Source organism: Syngnathoides biaculeatus, chromosome 20 (genome assembly GCF_019802595.1).
Source record: "Syngnathoides biaculeatus isolate LvHL_M chromosome 20, ASM1980259v1, whole genome shotgun sequence".
Taxonomy (NCBI): Eukaryota; Metazoa; Chordata; class Actinopteri; order Syngnathiformes; family Syngnathidae; genus Syngnathoides; species Syngnathoides biaculeatus.
Genome location: NC_084659.1, coordinates 6,943,137 through 6,960,197, shown reverse-complemented (window position 1 = coordinate 6,960,197; position 17,061 = coordinate 6,943,137). Strand labels below are relative to the sequence as shown.

General features: G+C 47.1%; 2 protein-coding genes across 5 annotated transcripts in view; both read left to right on the top strand.

Annotated features, from left to right (window-relative positions):
- Positions 1-30: 30 nt before the first annotated feature.
- On the top strand, positions 31-3,556 carry LOC133493613 (protein FAM180A). 3 transcript variants are annotated; one of them, XM_061807153.1, is made up of 4 exons: positions 31-623; positions 2,514-2,611; positions 2,743-3,079; positions 3,254-3,556. In XM_061807153.1, the coding sequence occupies exons 1-4, from the start codon at positions 488-490 to the stop codon at positions 3,277-3,279; spliced, it is 597 nt and encodes a 198-aa protein (XP_061663137.1). In that variant the 5' UTR covers positions 31-487; the 3' UTR covers positions 3,280-3,556. The 3 variants fall into 3 exon arrangements, with proteins under 3 accessions (XP_061663137.1, XP_061663135.1, XP_061663134.1); XM_061807151.1 differs by having other exon boundaries at positions 2,743-3,164; positions 3,254-3,290; XM_061807150.1 differs by having other exon boundaries at positions 2,743-3,556.
- A 5,009-nt stretch (positions 3,557-8,565) lies between these two features.
- The window catches only part of sema3c (sema domain, immunoglobulin domain (Ig), short basic domain, secreted, (semaphorin) 3C), a 28,139-nt gene continuing 19,643 nt past the window's right edge, over positions 8,566-17,061 (top strand). The window contains exons 1-2 of one of the 2 annotated variants that reach the window (XM_061806997.1): positions 8,566-8,628; positions 12,495-12,633. In XM_061806997.1, coding sequence (XP_061662981.1) covers positions 12,522-12,633 — 112 coding nt within the window. In that variant the 5' untranslated portion in view covers positions 8,566-8,628; positions 12,495-12,521. Of the gene's footprint in view, positions 8,629-10,277; positions 10,422-12,494; positions 12,634-17,061 lie in introns of those variants that run through there. The other variant, XM_061806996.1, reaches the window with a different exon arrangement.

Here is a 17,061-nt window from a genome sequence, read left to right as displayed (position 1 = left end):
GTTAACTGTAAATGGATAAAATCTAAAATAAGTTATTGAATGGTTAAGCGATTTCTTTTATTGCATTGACTTTGGTGCGGGCAGCGTGGGTTCAATTCCCGCTGAGCGATTGCGCCGACGTGACCAGTTGCCTTTTCGCCCCACATCAGCTGGGATAGGCTCTCGCGATCCGTGACCCTTGTGAGGATAAGCGGCTCGACAAATGGATGCACATAGTCGATAGATTAATTGGAAAATGTTCGTCGTTTATCAACCAATTGGGTTATTTAAAAACATATTCAAGTGACAAATTTTGACGTAGACTTCATATTTTAATTTTTGACCTCATCCACGGGTGACCTCGCCCATCTGTGTCCCCCTTTTTGGAAATCCGAAGGCTTCTTTTTCTTGGCTGTCGCTCAGCCTCAATCAGCTTCTTGCCGTTTTTGACCAAACGCCGAGTCGGATCTGGGCCAAAGGGGGACGTCCCGACAGCTCCGCTCGTCTGATGGCTTCCAGATGCGAGCGCGGTGCGGCGAGGCGACACGAGACCGCGGCCGACCAGAAGATGAACGACGCGTCCCGATGGCCTCCGACGCGCTCCTGCTGGTTTTGCTCATCTTCGGCCCGGCGGCCCCGCTCGGGTGAGTCGTAAAATCGAAACCGTAAAATCGGTCTTTAAATTGGAGCGTCTGATCGTTGCTGCCTTTGATCACTGAGGAATTTCTCACCTTGCGTTTTTTCCCCCCACTCAGGTGGCCTGAAAACAACTTGACACGTTTTATTACACGCATATGTCATGTAGAAAACCGCTATAAATGGGATAATTTGGGCAAATATGGCTCCAAAGTCACCACGTAAGGATGTAACGGGAATAAACAGCCAGAAAAAAAAAAGCTGGTCCAAAGTCAAACATGTACAGTGAAGAAAAGTATTTGAACACCCTGCAAATTGCGAGTTCTCCCACTCGTGGAGGGGTCGGAAATTTCATCGTATGTCCGCTGTCATCTGAAACGAAAAATCCAAAAATCACAATATATGGTTTTTTTTTTTTTTTTAAGATTTATTTGTGTGATACAGCTGCAAATAAGTATTTGAACAGCTGAGAAAACCAGTGTTAATATTTGTTACAGTAGCCTTTGTTTGCAATTACAGAAAAACGTTTCCTGTAGTTGTTCACCAGGGTTGCACAGACTGCGGGAGGGATTTTTTTTTTTTCCCACTCCTCGACACAGATCTGCTCTACATCAGACATCGGTTTTTGGGCTGTCGCTGAGAAACACAAAGTTTCAGCTCCCTCCAAAGATTTTCTATCGGGTTTAGGTCTGGAGACTGGCTGGGCCACGTCAGAACAGGTCTTTGAGGGTCAGAATTGTAGCTGATAAACAAGTGTTCCAATACTTATTTTCAGCTGTAGCACACAAATCGTTAAAAAAAAATCATACATTGTGATTTCTGGATTTTTCTTTTGGATGATGACCTACGACGAAAGCTTCCGACCCCTCCTTTGATTTCGAAGTGGGAGAACTTGCAATATAGCAGCACACTGTTCAAATACTTATTGTCGGTCTTCACTGCAAGACTTCAGCTCAGTGAGCCTCAAGGGATGACTTCACAGAGCCGAGCCGGTTCCCTGGACGACTTAACACGGTCGTCCTCCATTTTGTTTGCTCCGGTAATGGCACCACGCCTCCAGCCGACCGGCAGTAGCGCTTAGCGGCGCTAATTAGCGTAGCTTTGTTGCTAGTCCGGCGCTGCGCTGAGTTTCAAAGGCCCCCCGCGCGGGAGGGTGGGGGGTGGGGGCCTTGAACACATCGGCTACGCTTACGTAGCCATGGAGCCAACATCTTGTCGTTTTTCAGGGAATAAAGACAAAACTACGATTCACCCAATCATCAGATGGGCTCTTCATTAACTGTCCACACTTAACATGGAGGCTTTTAAACCACTTTTATTCCTCAAAAATACAATTTTGGTAAAATACATTTAACCTGAGGGATAAATATGTAGTTTTATTTTTTTAAGGTATTTAATATTTTCATGAACTAAACATATGAAAGTTTGCCCCAATTATGTATTGGAGTTGATTAATTGTGGTCCTTTTCACCATTTTAGCAATTTTATCATTTATTTTTGGTGCCCCCCCCCCTCAATTGATTCAGCAATTTTCATAACCTTGGCGATTTAGTAATATTAATAATATTGCTTAGTTTTGTTGACTTTTGCCACCCTCACAATGTTATCATTTGGTCCAATTATTTTAGTGGCCCAATGAAAATTACAAAAAAAAAATGAGGTTTGACTTCATTTTAGTATGCGCTTCAATTATTTTTGTACCCTCCCAATATCAATTCAGTTCAGGTAATTTGGTACCGTATGATTTTGGGACACTACCTTACGTTATCAGTTCCATTTTTTTTGTTTGTTTTGTTTTTTTTTACTCTGTGCAGTTGTTTTGGTTGCTTTACCACGCGAGCATTTGGTGCAGTTGATTTTGTCCCAACAACACGTTTGTTGCCTCGCCATCTTTTCAGCTTTGTACCCGGCGCCGTTGCATCCGAAGTGGGCAACGCCGCGGCTGCCGTCTCCTTCCTTGCAGAAATCCGCGGAGGACGTGGAGCTTCCGTTTGAGGTTAGCGCGCCGCTTGCTCATCAACAGCAGGAAGATGAGGAATGTTTTTCTTTTCTTCTTTCTCCTTCTCGCCACATTCTTTTCCCTCTAAATCGCCTTCACGTGATGATTTATGAAATGTTCAATTCAAGCGCGCGCATTGGAACGCACTGTTGTCCGGCGCGGAGATCCGAGGAGAGGATCCGCTCATCATCCCCGACGCGGAGCTGGCGTCCCTCCGGCGGGCTCGGTCGCTGGAGCTCCTCTGCGACGGCGTCCTCCCCGAGACCCTCCCGGAGGTTCTCCGTCTGTCCGCCGGGCCGGACCGATGCCGCCGCCCCGCGAGCGCGACGGACTTTGAGAGGACCGTGCTGACGCTGGTGTACGCCGCCCAGACGGCAGCGAGGGCGGAGAGGCGCCGGGCCTGGGCCGGTTCCCTCGTCCGCCTCTTTCGGGCCGTACGGAAGGACCTCGGGCCCTCGGCGACAGGTTTTCCTGTTCAATTTGTCAATCGCTCACTCCAGTGGACAGGGATTTATTTTATTTTTTTTTTTTAAGTAGCGATCCACTATAGGTACTGACGTACGTCGTGTTTTATGGCTTAACAAGTATTTGCTCGTGCTCACATCATCTTTCTTGTCATTGTTTCATTTCCGACTGCAGCCAAAGACCGATCGGGGTGGAAATGAAAAGCGACGGGGAATTTCCTGCCTTTGCGTGAGGAGGATTCTGATGAATATTTGAGGGATATTGATGGCGCGGAAGGACGCTTCATCTTGACAAAGGGAATTTATGAATATTTCAGCTAAATCTGTTTCACCCGTATTTACATTGTAGCGTAATGCTGTACTTGCTGGATGAGCTGTTAAATATTAAAGTCATCAATCTATGAATTAATTGTTGCATTTCTCGTCTTCGACAGATTGTAGCTACAATTCATCATCCATATAATGTGGAGACAGCGCCGCCATGTGGCCACAAATCAAATGTGCTCTTAATTTTCCTTTGAATATTTCTTGAAAATACAGTACAAATTAATTCAGATACATTTAATTGTATATTATACTGGATAATGTACCCTAGTTTACATTGTTCACTTCGTTTTTTAATAGTATTATATCTATACCTTTCACTAAAGCATTAAAAGTACAAATAACGAAATTCATCCCAAATTGTTCTCAAAGTTGCCTTGAAATGTGTTTGACTTGCAGCAAATCGTCCGTCCGCTAGGTGGCGCCATTCCCCTCGTGACATATGACTTACCTGCATTTTCCACTCAAGTGAGTCCTTTGCCTACATGGAGTCCCCAAATTGTGCAGGTTTGTTAAATATGCATCAAATTTCCACTTGTAATCGACCGTAAATGTACTTTATTTGCTATTTGGCTGCAGAATAATAAGATTTATTGTTTCACGTGTAATTTGGCCACATTGGGAACATCTCAGTATGCTAGCACGCTGCGACAAGCACAAGATTTGTGCCGCAGGTATTCCCGTTGCTGGTGAGATCTTTTCAATGAATTAATAAAAAAAAAAAAAAAAAAAAAGGATTCTTATAAACTCTTATTGACATCACTCAATCATAGTTGAAAATCTATTTTAGTTTTTTTGTGGCATTTATCTGACAACGGGGATTAATTTAGCCCCAAGATTGTATTTATCCATCGATGAATTTAACAGCTGTTTTCGTACGCAAATGTTTTGTTGGACCGCTGCTCGTCTGTCTGGAGTTTATGAATCATCAAATGAAAAAGTCGCCAAAATGACGACGTTCACGCCACGGTGACAACCGGGCGAGGGTGCGACTACTCCAGGCCAAGCAGGTGTAAAACCAAAAATTTCAACTCAAGCACTTTAGGAATTTTGTCAATTCATTTTTTTTTTTGCCGTTTTGAGGAAATACACGCGTAACGGAGTTCACGGCGTCTCCGAGGGTGTTAATCCAGCCCGATGTCCCACTTCAACGCCTAAATAGACCGATAACACGAGTTAAGCGGCGTCGGGGGCGATTAAAAAAAAAAAACCCCAAACCAAAATTCAACGGTGGTCCGTGGTTTCGTGTCTCCACGGGGCGGGAAAAAAATGTTGCTTTAACCTCCCGCTAAACTTCTCGATAATCGGCGTGGACAATTGGACCACCTGCGCTCAACTTCCGATAAGATCCGCCGTGATTGCTTTTGACAGCAGGCGCCGTCGGAAACTAATCCACAGGAGATAATGGAAAAATAAACTGCCCCCTCCCCAGGATTGGATTTTCTTTCTTCAACGGGTCTTCCGTGCTTGTTTCCAGTCAGCTGAAGTGCTCATTTTCAGGGGTCTGGGTTCACGTTGCGTGTCATCCGTTCCGCAGTCGGGGAGAAAAGAGCCGCAATTACGTCGACTCGGCTCTCGAGTCCGTCCGCAAAGTCTGCCAAATGGCCACTTCGCGGCTGGAACAAAGGAACCAGCGGAACCCGGCCAAGGCGGAATGTTGCCACGACTTTCGCAAAATAACACTGCATTCCATAATCACATAATTAATCTCGTCCCGGAGTTTACGTGTAAAATACAGCGACAACGGGGGTGGGGGGGGGGTGTTCATCGTCGACGACTCTCACGCGGTCCGAACAAAAACCTCTTTCAACGCCGGGATCGACAAAAGAAAGCTTGCGTCAGAGGCGGAGCAGAAAATATGGCATTTGCTTGACTTTGACTTTGACCGAGAATCCAACCCAAACAGGTTGCGAGAAACCAATGTGAGCTGTTAAAGCCGATCTCTCCCTGGATCCAAATGTCTTCCGGCGCAAAGGATCCTCACAAAGTGATCTACGATCAGTGTCATTTACGCACAATCCGGCGCTCAGTCACGGCTCGTATTCGAGATCTTTCCCCTCCATTCCGTGTCCGGTCTTTTTACTGCAAAATATCAACGCGTGAGAGAGGCTTTTAGCAAAACCAAGGAACTTAGGAGAGACTGAGAGCGAGGGACCAGAGCGCCATCCGTCCCGGAGAACGTAAACCTCCGACGAGTCGGCAGCTGAATGGGACGGCAAACGGGTGGGCAACACCGAAATAAACCTTGAAGATGGACCGTCTGCCTTGGAGTGGCGCCCGACCCTCCAGACTGTGGGCGGGGGTCTCTGCACTTGCGCGACCCCCACCACCCTTCCTCGTTTAAAAACATCACAAGCTGCAGCAGCAGCAGCAGAAGGCCTACAACCAGACCCAGCGAAGCGTGTTGAATGACTTACTTTCACTCGGGGGTTCAGGGGTTAAGTCCGTATCGCTTACCCAACCTTGGCATCAGATACAGATGCGTGACGTTGGTTCCCACGCGTCCCCCCCGACAGGTCAGGGATTTCCCCACGGAGCGGAGGCACTCAATCTCTAAACTTCCAGACCTCTACAAATTAGTCCGTCCTTGATGTTCATTTGCCCGGTTGCCTTCTGTGAAACATCCCCCAGACCTCCTTGTGACCCCCTTGTCGAAGTCGAAGAATGCCCCTGCCCCCTTCAAAGGAATGGAACTCCCCCAACATCACCTGGAACCCTTCTGTGAAACATCCTCCAGGCACCCCTCACGAGCAGAAACCTACCTTCTCAACCTTCGTCCAATTTGTCCGGCACAGATGTTCAGTCACTTGCCTGCTTTCTGTAAGACACCCTCCGCAAATGAGTCCGTCCCTGAGTTTGGCGTGTCGCCTTCTGTGAAACGTCCTCCGGACACCTTTGACAAATTAGTCCATCCGTGAGGTTGAACCCGCCAGGTTGCTTTCTGTAAAACGCAACCCTGACCGAAGGGGGACTTGCAACCCTCCTCTGACATACTCGGTCGGTCGGGTCTTCCCATTTGGGACGTGAACCCTCCAAAGTGAAACCTCCGGTTCCCCTCCTCGAATGCGTGGCCTGCTTGCTTGCTTCTCTGAGACTCTCTCCGCAAATTAGTCCGTCCCGAAGGTGCATCTGAAATGTGAAATATCCCCCCAGTCCCGACCCCCGCTGACAACTAATCAAACTCTCGTCCCCCCCCTCTAATGTGTCCGGAACTGCGGTACAATCACCGGGATGCCTTGTGTAACGCATCCCGCAGACCAGGAGGAGACTAGAGGATTCCCTCTGAATGTTTTGCGAGTTCCTGATCTAGATTCCCGAAAAGTTAGTCAAATTGTATACGTCAGACGTTAAACTGTTTAAGTTTGGTCTTATGGCAACTGGAACTCTACCACTAACGCGTGGGTCAGGTTTTTTTTTTTTTTTTTTAGTAACAATATTTTTGGTCCATAAACTGCATCTCCGACTTCTTCTTTCATTTCGACCGAGATTTGACTTTTGCACCGTCTCCCCGTTGGTCTTCATCTCCTCTCGGGAACTCTCGATTAACTTCATCACTTGACGTGTTTGCAGACCCCGAAATCAACAAGTCGGACTTACTCGGGGTTCCGATCGATAATGAAAGTCCGCGCTAAGTAATTGAAGTGGGGGGGCGGGGGGGAGGGGTGGTGGTGTACAAATGCCAGGATGTCGAATTAACTCAACGAGAGGGTCTCCGCCCTCCTCGTCCCTCTGGAATGAAAACGGCTAATTAGTTGAGAGGCTCTTTGCGGTACACCAAGGTATTCCCGTTGGACTTCCCGTAAATTGGGTTGGAATTAACGTACAGACTGGTCTTCCCACAGGACGCCAGCTATTGAAAATGGAAATCATAAATGCATACAATCAAGTACAGCGGCGCAAAAGTGCGGGTTGAATTTAAAAACACGCTGCGTTGGCGAGTAGTTCATTCGTCAAAACGCGACAGCACTGATTAAGAATTAATAATGACTCGGCGCGGCTAGTCTACGTCAGTCCAATTCCTCTGAAAACGGAACTTCCACGTTTAATATTCACGACGCACATTGATTACGTACTCTCGCCTTTAGTCGCCCCGGCGGTGTGGGAATGCAAACGAAATGTAAACGCAGCGCATGCACAAAACAAACCGTGAAACGTGCGGAGATTATTCCGCTAAAGCAAATCAGTCGCAGTTTGCGTTTGATGGTGCGCTAAATGAAAGCCAGATGCCTCTTGGGCTTGGCACAGGATTTCCCATGTGTGTGTGTCTGTGTGTGTGGGGGGGGGGGGTGTGCACACTAACGCTAAGTCTCAAGGGATGCCCGAAGGCTGAGCATCCGTCAAAGCACGTGGAAAGATCCCACCTGCAGGTTTTTACGTGGCTTTTTTTATTTAGTTCTGGTTTGGGGATTGAAGCATCAATCTTCCGTGCATCTGCAAAGCCACTCCGGGCTCCGACTACATCTACATCTGCTACCTCGTAAAAAACAACAAAAAAAAATAATAATAATAAAATAAAATTGATGACACCACCTTACTCTTCTTTCAATTACTCGCGCCTGTAAACTTTTGTCCTCTCGCTGAACGCATCAAAGTAATATCTTAAGTGAGTGGAGTGCGGTTTATGTAAGCACGCCTCTGAAATTTCGACCCAGGACTGAGTATGACTTACTTTAAAAAAAAAAAAAAAAAAAAATCCAAAGTGTTCATTTGCACGACCCCGTTTAAACAAACACTCACTGCTGTTAAAACAAAGCGAATGGCAAAAAAAACATCGCACTACGTAACTATGCAATAATGTCAACGTGCTAAATAGGACTGTACTTTATATCTGCCTGTTTGGAGTTCCGCCAGGATCAAGCTTTAGCCCACTTCACTTTAGATCATGCCGAAAATGATGGATGGATGATCATTTATTTATCCTCACAAGGGTCGCGGGGATTGCTGGAGCCCGTCCCAGCTGTCAACGTGGCAGGAGGCGGGGTACACCCGGAACCGATCGCCAGCCAATCGCAGGGCACGTCGAGACGAACAGCCGCACTCGCAATCACACCTATGGGCAATTTAGAGTGTCCGATTAATGTTGCATGTTTTTGGGATGCGGGAGGATAAGCGGAGCGCCCACCCGGAGAAAACCCACGCAGGCTCGGGGAGAACATGCAATCTCGCACGCAGGCGGGGCCGGGATCGGACCCGGTTCCTCAGAACTGCGAGGCCAGCTCTTTCCAGGTGAGCCCGCCGTGCCGCCAGATGATGATCACTGCAGCTGTTTTCTCCTAAAATTAATTGATTCAAATGTTTGTATTCATTCTGTATGATTTGTCATATTTGGTGGATTAGCTTGTTTTAAAAAGAGGGTTATGAATAAAATGGAAACGTTTGACTTTGGTGTAAAAGGGTCAAAGACGCATCCTGAAATGATGCAAAACCCGCAGAATACATTTTCCATAATTCTGGATGCCTTTGACAGCGTTTTTCGTGACTCCACCGCAGGTTTGAATGTTTTGAGAAGAACTTCTTTGTTTTCTCTCGGAGTTGCCGGCGTCTTTGTTCCAAACAGAGCTTTTGTTTTCCCCCGGAAAACAGCTGGAAAGAGGCTCGATTTGAACATTCCGCACCAATGAGGAATGCGAGCCGGTGGAACCCCAAACAACGAGCCCGCCGCACCGCGCCGTTGATCCAGAGCGATCATAAAATTCACACCCGATCCAGCCCAAGCCACAGGGAACGAGATCCTTTCGATAAGACCGGATGACGATCTCACTGACGTTAAGGTCCACCTGCAATCCAAAATCCAATTAAAATCCCAGTAAGTCAAGATTCCCAGCATCCCCGAGGTCTGATTAAAAAAATGAAAAAAAAAAAAAACCCCGAGAGTTCCAAAACGAGCCACTGTCTTATCTTAATCCCAACAAATGTTTTCACGGGAGAGAGTAGTACGAATACATCTGTACTTGCGGTGTTTTTGATCTGTGTTCAGGGGTTTCAGTTCGTCAGAGGAGAGACCGACCCAAGTACCGACCCTAACCTCGTTCGCACGACCCGGTCGCTAAGTTCGGTGGTCATCGGAGGTAATTACCGACAACCGGTACGTTGTCGATAGCGCGGACAACAGAGCTACCGTTAGCATCCACCGCCAAGCGCACTTTTCCTCTATTGGTACCTTTCGCCCAAGAAAGCATTCTGGTCGAAAAAAAAAGTCCGGAACGGGTTACTGGATTTGCGCCAAACCCGAACCCCCAAACAGATACTAGTCAGGCTGAGTTGAGGCAGCCAAGAATGTCAAGTCAAGCCCACAATTTTGCCAACTTCCACAAGAGGCGCAACTGCAACCAAAAGTGCGACCGGCCCGTGTGAAGTTTGTCGCCACCGATCTCGTCGCGCCGTTACGCCTGCGAAGCGGCAATTTGGCAGCAATGCGGTGCGAAAGCAGCCGAGTGTTGAGGCGAAAATATTTCGACCGCGGCCCGCTTCGGCGGCGCCTCTTTCACGCGGCGGTTTTTCAAGTCGACTGGCGGCAGTTTCGCTTCGAAATGCATTCACTCGGAAAGCGGCGTCGGCATTGCGAACCGGCGCTGCGGCAAAGCGGCGGCTTGACAAAACGGCTTCACGAGATCTCCAAAAAACTGTTTCTTCTACCGCAGCCTGTGTCGGCGGCCGGCGGTTGTTCATGTTATTCCATCGGCGCCCGTTGTCAGAATGTAGTCGTGGTGTTGAACTCGTGTTGGCTGTCTTGTTGTTGATGGCGGGGGTGCGGTGGGGGTGGGGGGGGGGGGGGCGTTTGGCGTAACAGGACACCCGCCTCTCGCTGCCTCTTCTCCGCTCACCTCCCTCTCCTCGCCGTTCAGTCAAACTCCGCTCGCGAGGAAGAACAGATCCCTCCTCGGAGTCCCGGGGCTATCTTATGTTTTTAAAATAATAATAATACTAATATTTCAACAACAACAAAAAAAGGACCCCGTTTAGCATTTGGGTTCTCCGCCTTGGGAATCTTCACCTGGATTAGGAGCAGGGGCTGAAAGGTGAGCGAGTTTAGTCCGGATTCAGGATCAGGTGGAAAGCATCATCGGGTGTGCCAGTACCGTACGTCGTGCCGATCGTTTGCGCGACTTGATCCGCTTTGTCTCGACTTCGGGACGCTCGTCGCCGGCCGCGATGTTCGGACTACTCGGAACGTCTGCCGTCAGAGTGTGCGTAGCCGGGTGTGGTGTACCAACGCTCGGGACGGATTGAGTAACTTTTTTTTTTTTTTTTCCCAACGCTATCGTCCACTCGGCTATTTTTACGGCGACGCAACGTTTCAGCAAAATCAGACCGAGAGAGACGCGTACCCGACACGTTCCGGTAAAGTTCTCGGGGTGGTGTTCGGAATGGTCAAGAAGATCGGTTAGTCCGACATTCACGGCTTGTTTGCAGAAATTCCGGAATTGCTGGATTTCGTCGCTTTAGATGGCTCGAGTTTTGGATTGGGGGGGGGGGGGGGGGTTCCGGGTCGGGTTCGAGGGCCGTTCGGAGAACTACTCGCACTCACGGCGGCGTGTCGGGAAGATGACTTGAGCAGCTGCGGGAATTTCAACCCTCCACGAGGATTGAGCAGATGTTCGGGACGCTCAGAACGTCATCTCCCTCGGACAATTTTTTTCCGAGTCCAGGCAGGCATCGTGGGAAAACATATTTGGTTTGGCTTTTGGAGATCGACCGTTTTATGATGAAAGAAACTTCAATCCCGTCAGGCTTTCTTTGTATCTTATGTTTCTTTGTGTAATAATGCTAATGTTTAGCTTTTCCCGGGTTTTGCCGTCCCACGAATATATCCAAGCACGTCTAAAATTGCTCGAAGCGTTCCCCAACAATTTCACGTTTTTGATGGGTTTTTTTTTTTTTTTTTTTTTTTTTTCTTCGGTCCACAAAGCGCACCAAAGTTTTTGTCTTGTTTAAGCGCGACGCTCATCAATGTTTCAGCGCAGATGCATAAGCCATGAGGCCAGAGATCCACCTGGTTTTTTTTTTTCAAGCCCGTAAGTGGGTTTGAGTTTGGTCCACTACCTGCTGCTCATCAATAATTGAGTTCTGGACCAGGAGCACGGATTTACTTCATCCATTTTTCAGGGAGGCCCTCGTGCAAAGATACTGAACGAAAAGACTGATGATTTCCGTGTCAAATATGTCCGTTTTTTGCGGAGGTGAATCACGTTTTCCTTTGATGATGTCGTTTAAGAAGACCTCCTTGCCAATAGAGGGAGCTTGACATGCTAAACGTCGTTTATTTACATGAACAATGTATCGAAAAGTTTTTTTTTTTTTTTTGTCCGGACGCTCAGTTGAGTTCTCCTCTAAATACAAGTCATATGGATTTTTGTGGGGCTTTTTTTCAGATTTACAAAACGTGTGGATCAATGCGGGAAAATGCCTTTGTGGAATACATTTTTCAAAATATTTTTTTAGTAAAATGTGAACTTTTTTTTCTGTAATATTTTTTTTATTTTTCAGAATGATTTACTATAAATAATGAAGATTTGTTTTACTTTTTTTTTTTAATTCAAATAATTATCAATTTGAATTATGAACATTTTAATGGCATAATACATTTATTTTCAGTGTCCACCTTTTTCAGAGCATCCGCTGCTGAAACATATCAACAAATGTACCAAAAACTCAAAGACAAAATTGAAAATGTTCAAATTTATGTATTCGTCCTTTTAATTGGAAAAATGCCTGTTAAAGCGTCCATCTTCTTAGCCGCTTATCCTCACACGGGTCGCGGGAGCCTATCCCAGCTGTCAAGGGGCAGGAGGCGGGGTAGACCCTGAACTGGTCGCCAGCCAATCGCAGGGCGCAAAGAGACAAACGACCAATCGCACCTCGGGGCAAATTTTTCCGAGCGTGCGCGTTTTTGGGATGTGGGAGGAAACCGGAGTGCCCACCCGGAGGAAAGCCACGCAGGCGAGGCCGGGATGGAACCCGGGTCCTCAGAACTGTGAGGCCAACGCTTCCCCAGCTTAGCCGTACTTTTTATGCATGTTGAAATATGTTTTTTCCAAAGTATTTTGTCACCGTTGGCGATTCTAAACGTGTGGCCGCGTCTCCCATTTCAGGCGGTGGCATCCCGTCCCGGGTCAGCCATGGGCCGGCCAGGCGTGCCGACCGCGCCGCCTCTGCGCTTCCTCTTCCTCTTCCTCGCCGCGACCCGCGGCCTTCCTCAGCCGCTGCCCCGAGTCTTCCTCCCCTTTGATGGTAAGAGCATAAAAGATGAATGCGTGAGCGCCGTAACGAGTCGGCGTCGCCACGTGTTTAGCGGCCCGCCGGCGGCGCCTTCATTAGTAAAGTCCACGGCTCGTGGATTCATTAGCGCGGTGAGTACACAGCTCGCGGCCTGAACGCAAACAGCCCGCTTTTCTTTTTCTTCCTTTTATCGGGTCGTTATCGCACATTTTGAAGCGGGAGGATCCGTTTTCTGCCGCCGCTTCGGTTAAAGCTCGGCAACCTGCTCCTCGTTAAATTTTAATCCACTTTTGTTTTATTTCATTTCCCCAGATGTAGCATTGCGGCGTGAATATTTGAACGGAGGGGGCGTTCGCGGGTCGGCCTTTTTGCGAGCCGGGACTCGATTTCGGCGGACTTGATGAAGTTAGTTTGGGGAAGTTGTTTGATTGAAAGTTTTATTCTTTTTTTTTTTTTTTTAAATTGTCCTTCTTTTCTTTTTGGGAAGGAATGTCAGATTCAATTTATATATATATATATTTAAAATATTGTTTTATTTTTGTTCTGTAAAATAATTTAATACAATGAAGATTTTTTGGGGGCATCTGATCTGAGCCGTAAAACTGCTCGTTCGTGTTTAAAATATTTTTTTTTTTTACTGCATAGATATATAAGTGGGCAAGAAGGTGGATCAGCAGGTGAAGCGTTGGCCTCGCAGTTCTGAGGTCCCGGGTTCAATCCCGGCCCCGTCCGTGTGTTCTCCCCGTCCGTCCCTGTGTGGGTTTCCTCCCACATCCCGAAAACATGCAACATTAATTGCACACTCAAAATTGCCCCAAGGTGCGATTGTGAGTGCGGCTGTTTGTCTGGCGACTCCGGCGACCAGTGCAGGGTGTGACCCGCCTCCTGCACGTTGACAGCTGGGCTAGGCTCCAGCACTTGCCTTGCGACCCTCGTGAGGATAAGCGGCGAATAAAAAGGATGGATTATATCTAAGTGAACCGAATTGAGCTTTTTCAGAAATGATTTTCCTTATGAGGCCCTGGCAGCGAAGACGTTGCAGGACCACCCGTTGGAACTCGTTTGCATCCGTAGAGAGAAACAAACGCGAGCGTTTTCGTCCGTCTTAGCGCAGTAAACATAACGTCAAGATTTATTGCCCGGCGTCGCCCTTCTGCTTTGGGAACGGTGTCCGATTGCCGGCCTCAAATGTTGGCGTGGAAAACCAAATGCTAGCGAGCTCCGGGCCTGCTTCTGTTTAGCGCGAGATGTCTCCACAGTAGCGCTTTGTTTAATGACATCAGCATGCGCGCTGTTGGCGTGACAAAAAAAAAAAAAAAAAAAAAAAGCGCACAAGCGTCGCTTTTATCAATCCCGGCGCGCGATCACGGTGTTGCTCTGCAGAGAAGCCAGCGTCGATAACGCGCAGCTATCCTCAAACACGCGCTAACGCTAAATCACCGCGCTCGATGATTTGGGTTTGCCGCCTTTATTGTGTGGCTTTAATTGTGGCTTGGCAGCGCCGCGGCGGGAAGACTTTAGCAAGCGCGGCGAGGCGAGAGAAGGAATGTCCGAGCCAGTAACAACTTCTCAGCGGGGGGGTTGGGTCGAGGGTTCCGCCGCGAACGGCGCCCGGATTGGGTGTCGGCCAGGAGGATCTTTCCGAGCGGGTGAACGCCTGGTTTTTTTTTTTTTTTTTTTTTCAATATTTTTTTTCTTTCGTGACTTCAAGACTGTAATAACCAAGAGCGATGCGGGGAAATCGGAGCACTGATCCCTGCTGGACACCAAAATTCCAGAGGTTAGGTGGATTCAGCTGGATGAGGAATCCGGCGGATTCTTGTCACATCTACGACGAAAATGATACCTGCCAGTTAGCAATTTCGAGATAGACACGTTCCGTTTACTTGTAAAATCTTTTACCCGTTTGACCACAATTATGAAAAAAAAGACACGGCCGCAAATTCCTGCCAGGGATCCAAAGGTCGCTCGTTCTACGTTTCATTGACTTGTAATATGAATTTCACCCGTTTTGCAAGATACATCAAGAATACGGAAGATTGTCGTCAAATGTCGGACTCGATCGGAACCTGCACCAAATGAGCACCACCACCCGCCTTCCCCTCCGCGATATCGGCAGCCAATCGCTGATTCTTCCGTAGATCTTAACTCCGTACTTCAGAGGACAATCGCGGAAGTTGGCGTTTTGGGGCGGTTTCAGGCGCTCATTAAGGATCCAGGTCAGATCCGGGCAGTAAGCGTTTACGATCCGGATCGTTACAACCCGTCGGTGAGCTCACCGTACGCCGCTCACAAAACGAGGAATGTTTGTTTTAAAAAAATCCCAAATTTCACCTGCTCGGCGGACGTGTGGACTGATGGATTACGTCGCCCGCTTCCACTTTTTGGGCGTTTGTCGCAGTGGAAGCGAATCCTCGGCAAGGAGGTGACGCCTTCCAGATTGTTCCTGTGTGCGCGTTCCTTCCTTCGACTGATTGGCGGCAAACATCTTTGTGCTGAGTCACTCCACAGGCGAAGCTAAACAGCGCCAGCGTTTAATGACTTCCATCTCGGCTGGTGCTCCGTTCAATTTTTGTCTCATCCCTGAGGAGACAAACTCCCGATGGTATTGGGGCCGCACCTCAGCGTCAATGGAATAATCGATTCGGGGGTCAAACCATTTGGCACCCTGGATTCTTAACTGCGTTAGTTCACAAAAGTCGACCTCGTTCGAGAAAGTTATGATCACTGAGGCCGCAGCGTCTTACTTACAACGTGGAAGGACATGAAGAGATTTCTGGCAATTCTTCACCGGTCAAATTTCTGGGGTACGGTGGTCCTTTTCCTACCCGCGAGAGTCGGCAGAAAATTCACGGGTGTCCTGGCTGTGACAACAATCTCCCATATTTTTATTTCTCTCCATCCAATCAGCCACCTAGCATCATGAAAAACCTGCAGGAATTTATGGCGGATAATGGCTATCTATCTATCTATATTTCTATCTATCTGGACCTTGATACGGCATCACGATCGTCGTACTTAGCTACAACAACATCTATCTATCTATACCTCCTAGATAGATCTCTAGAGAGAGAGAGAAGAGAGAAGAGAGAGAATCTATCTAGAGATCTATCTAGAGAGAGATCTAGAGAGGAGAGAGAGGAGAGAGAGATCTAGAGATCGAGAGAGAAGCTCTAGCGAGCGAAGACGAGATCTAGACTAGAGAGACCTCTATCTATAGAGGATCTAGAGAGAGATCTATAGAGAGAGAGAGTAGAGATCTATCGAGAGAGAACTAGACTAGAGAGAGATCTCTCGAGCTAGAGAGAGAGATAGACTCTCTATCTAGGAGACTAGAGAGAGGAGAGAATAGAGAGGAGAGAGAGAAGAGAGAGAGAGCTATCTAGAGATCTAGAGAAGAGAGAGAGAGATCTAGATAGAGAGAGAATCTATCGAGAGAGAGATAGCTCTAGCGAGACCTCTCTATCTAGAAGATATAGAGACCTCTCTAGAGAGCTAGAGATCGAGCTAGAGAAAGAGAGAGAGAGAGATCTATCTAGAGAGCTCTCTAGATCTAGAACCTCTCTCTCTAGAGATAGCCTATCTATACCTCTCTCTATGAGAGATCTAGATAGAAATCTCTAGCTATATCTATATCTAGGAGCTAGAACCTCTCTATCTATCGATACCTCTCTCTCTAGCTAGCTATACCTATCTAGAGAGATCTATCGATCTATCTATACCTCTATCTATCTATCTATCTATCTATCTATAGATCTATCTAGATAATCCTCGATCTATCTATACCTCTCTCTCTATATTATCGATCTATACCTCTCTATCTATCTATCTATCTATACTCTCTATCTATCTATCTATCTATCTATCTATCTATCTATTATATATATCTATCTATCTATCTATCTATACCTCTATCTATCTATCTATCTATCTATCTATACCTCTCTATCTATAATCCATCTATCTATCTATACCTCTCTATCTCTCTATCTATCTATCCATCTATCTATCTATCTATCTATCTATCTATCTATCTATCTATCTATCTATCTATCTATCTATCTATCTATCTATCTATCTATCTATCTATCTATCTATATCTATCTATCTATCTATCTATCTATCTATTATCTATCTATTTTATCTAATCTAATCTAATCTGCAACATTAATCTACCTGCAGGAAATTCTGGCTAGTAGTACCGGCCGGCTAAGTGACAACAATCTTCCGTCGTCTTCAAAATTGTGGCCGTTCTGCAGCTCTTGAGCCGGTTTTAAAGTCAAATAAGAGCACAAAACGGAAGATGGGAGGGTGCAGAAAGGGAGTTGCACAGGGCGTCCGATATGAGTTAGCATTTAGCATCCATAAAAGGCCGAGCAGATGAGCGATCATCCAGTTGCAGAGATGACTCGGAAGTTCAAAGAGGTCAGCAAAAGTTCA

What these genes read in the sequence shown, in the direction of transcription:
- LOC133493613 (XM_061807150.1), top strand. Translation starts at nt 488, where the DNA reads ATGGCTTCCAGATGCGAGCGCGGTGCGGCGAGGCGACACGAGACCGCG. An exon ending in GGCCCGGCGGCCCCGCTCGG is followed by an intron (nt 624 to 2,513) that starts GTGAGTCGTAAA and finishes CCATCTTTTCAG; the next exon opens with CTTTGTACCCGGCGCCGTTG. An exon ending in ACGTGGAGCTTCCGTTTGAG is followed by an intron (nt 2,612 to 2,742) that starts GTTAGCGCGCCG and finishes GTTCAATTCAAG; the next exon opens with CGCGCGCATTGGAACGCACT.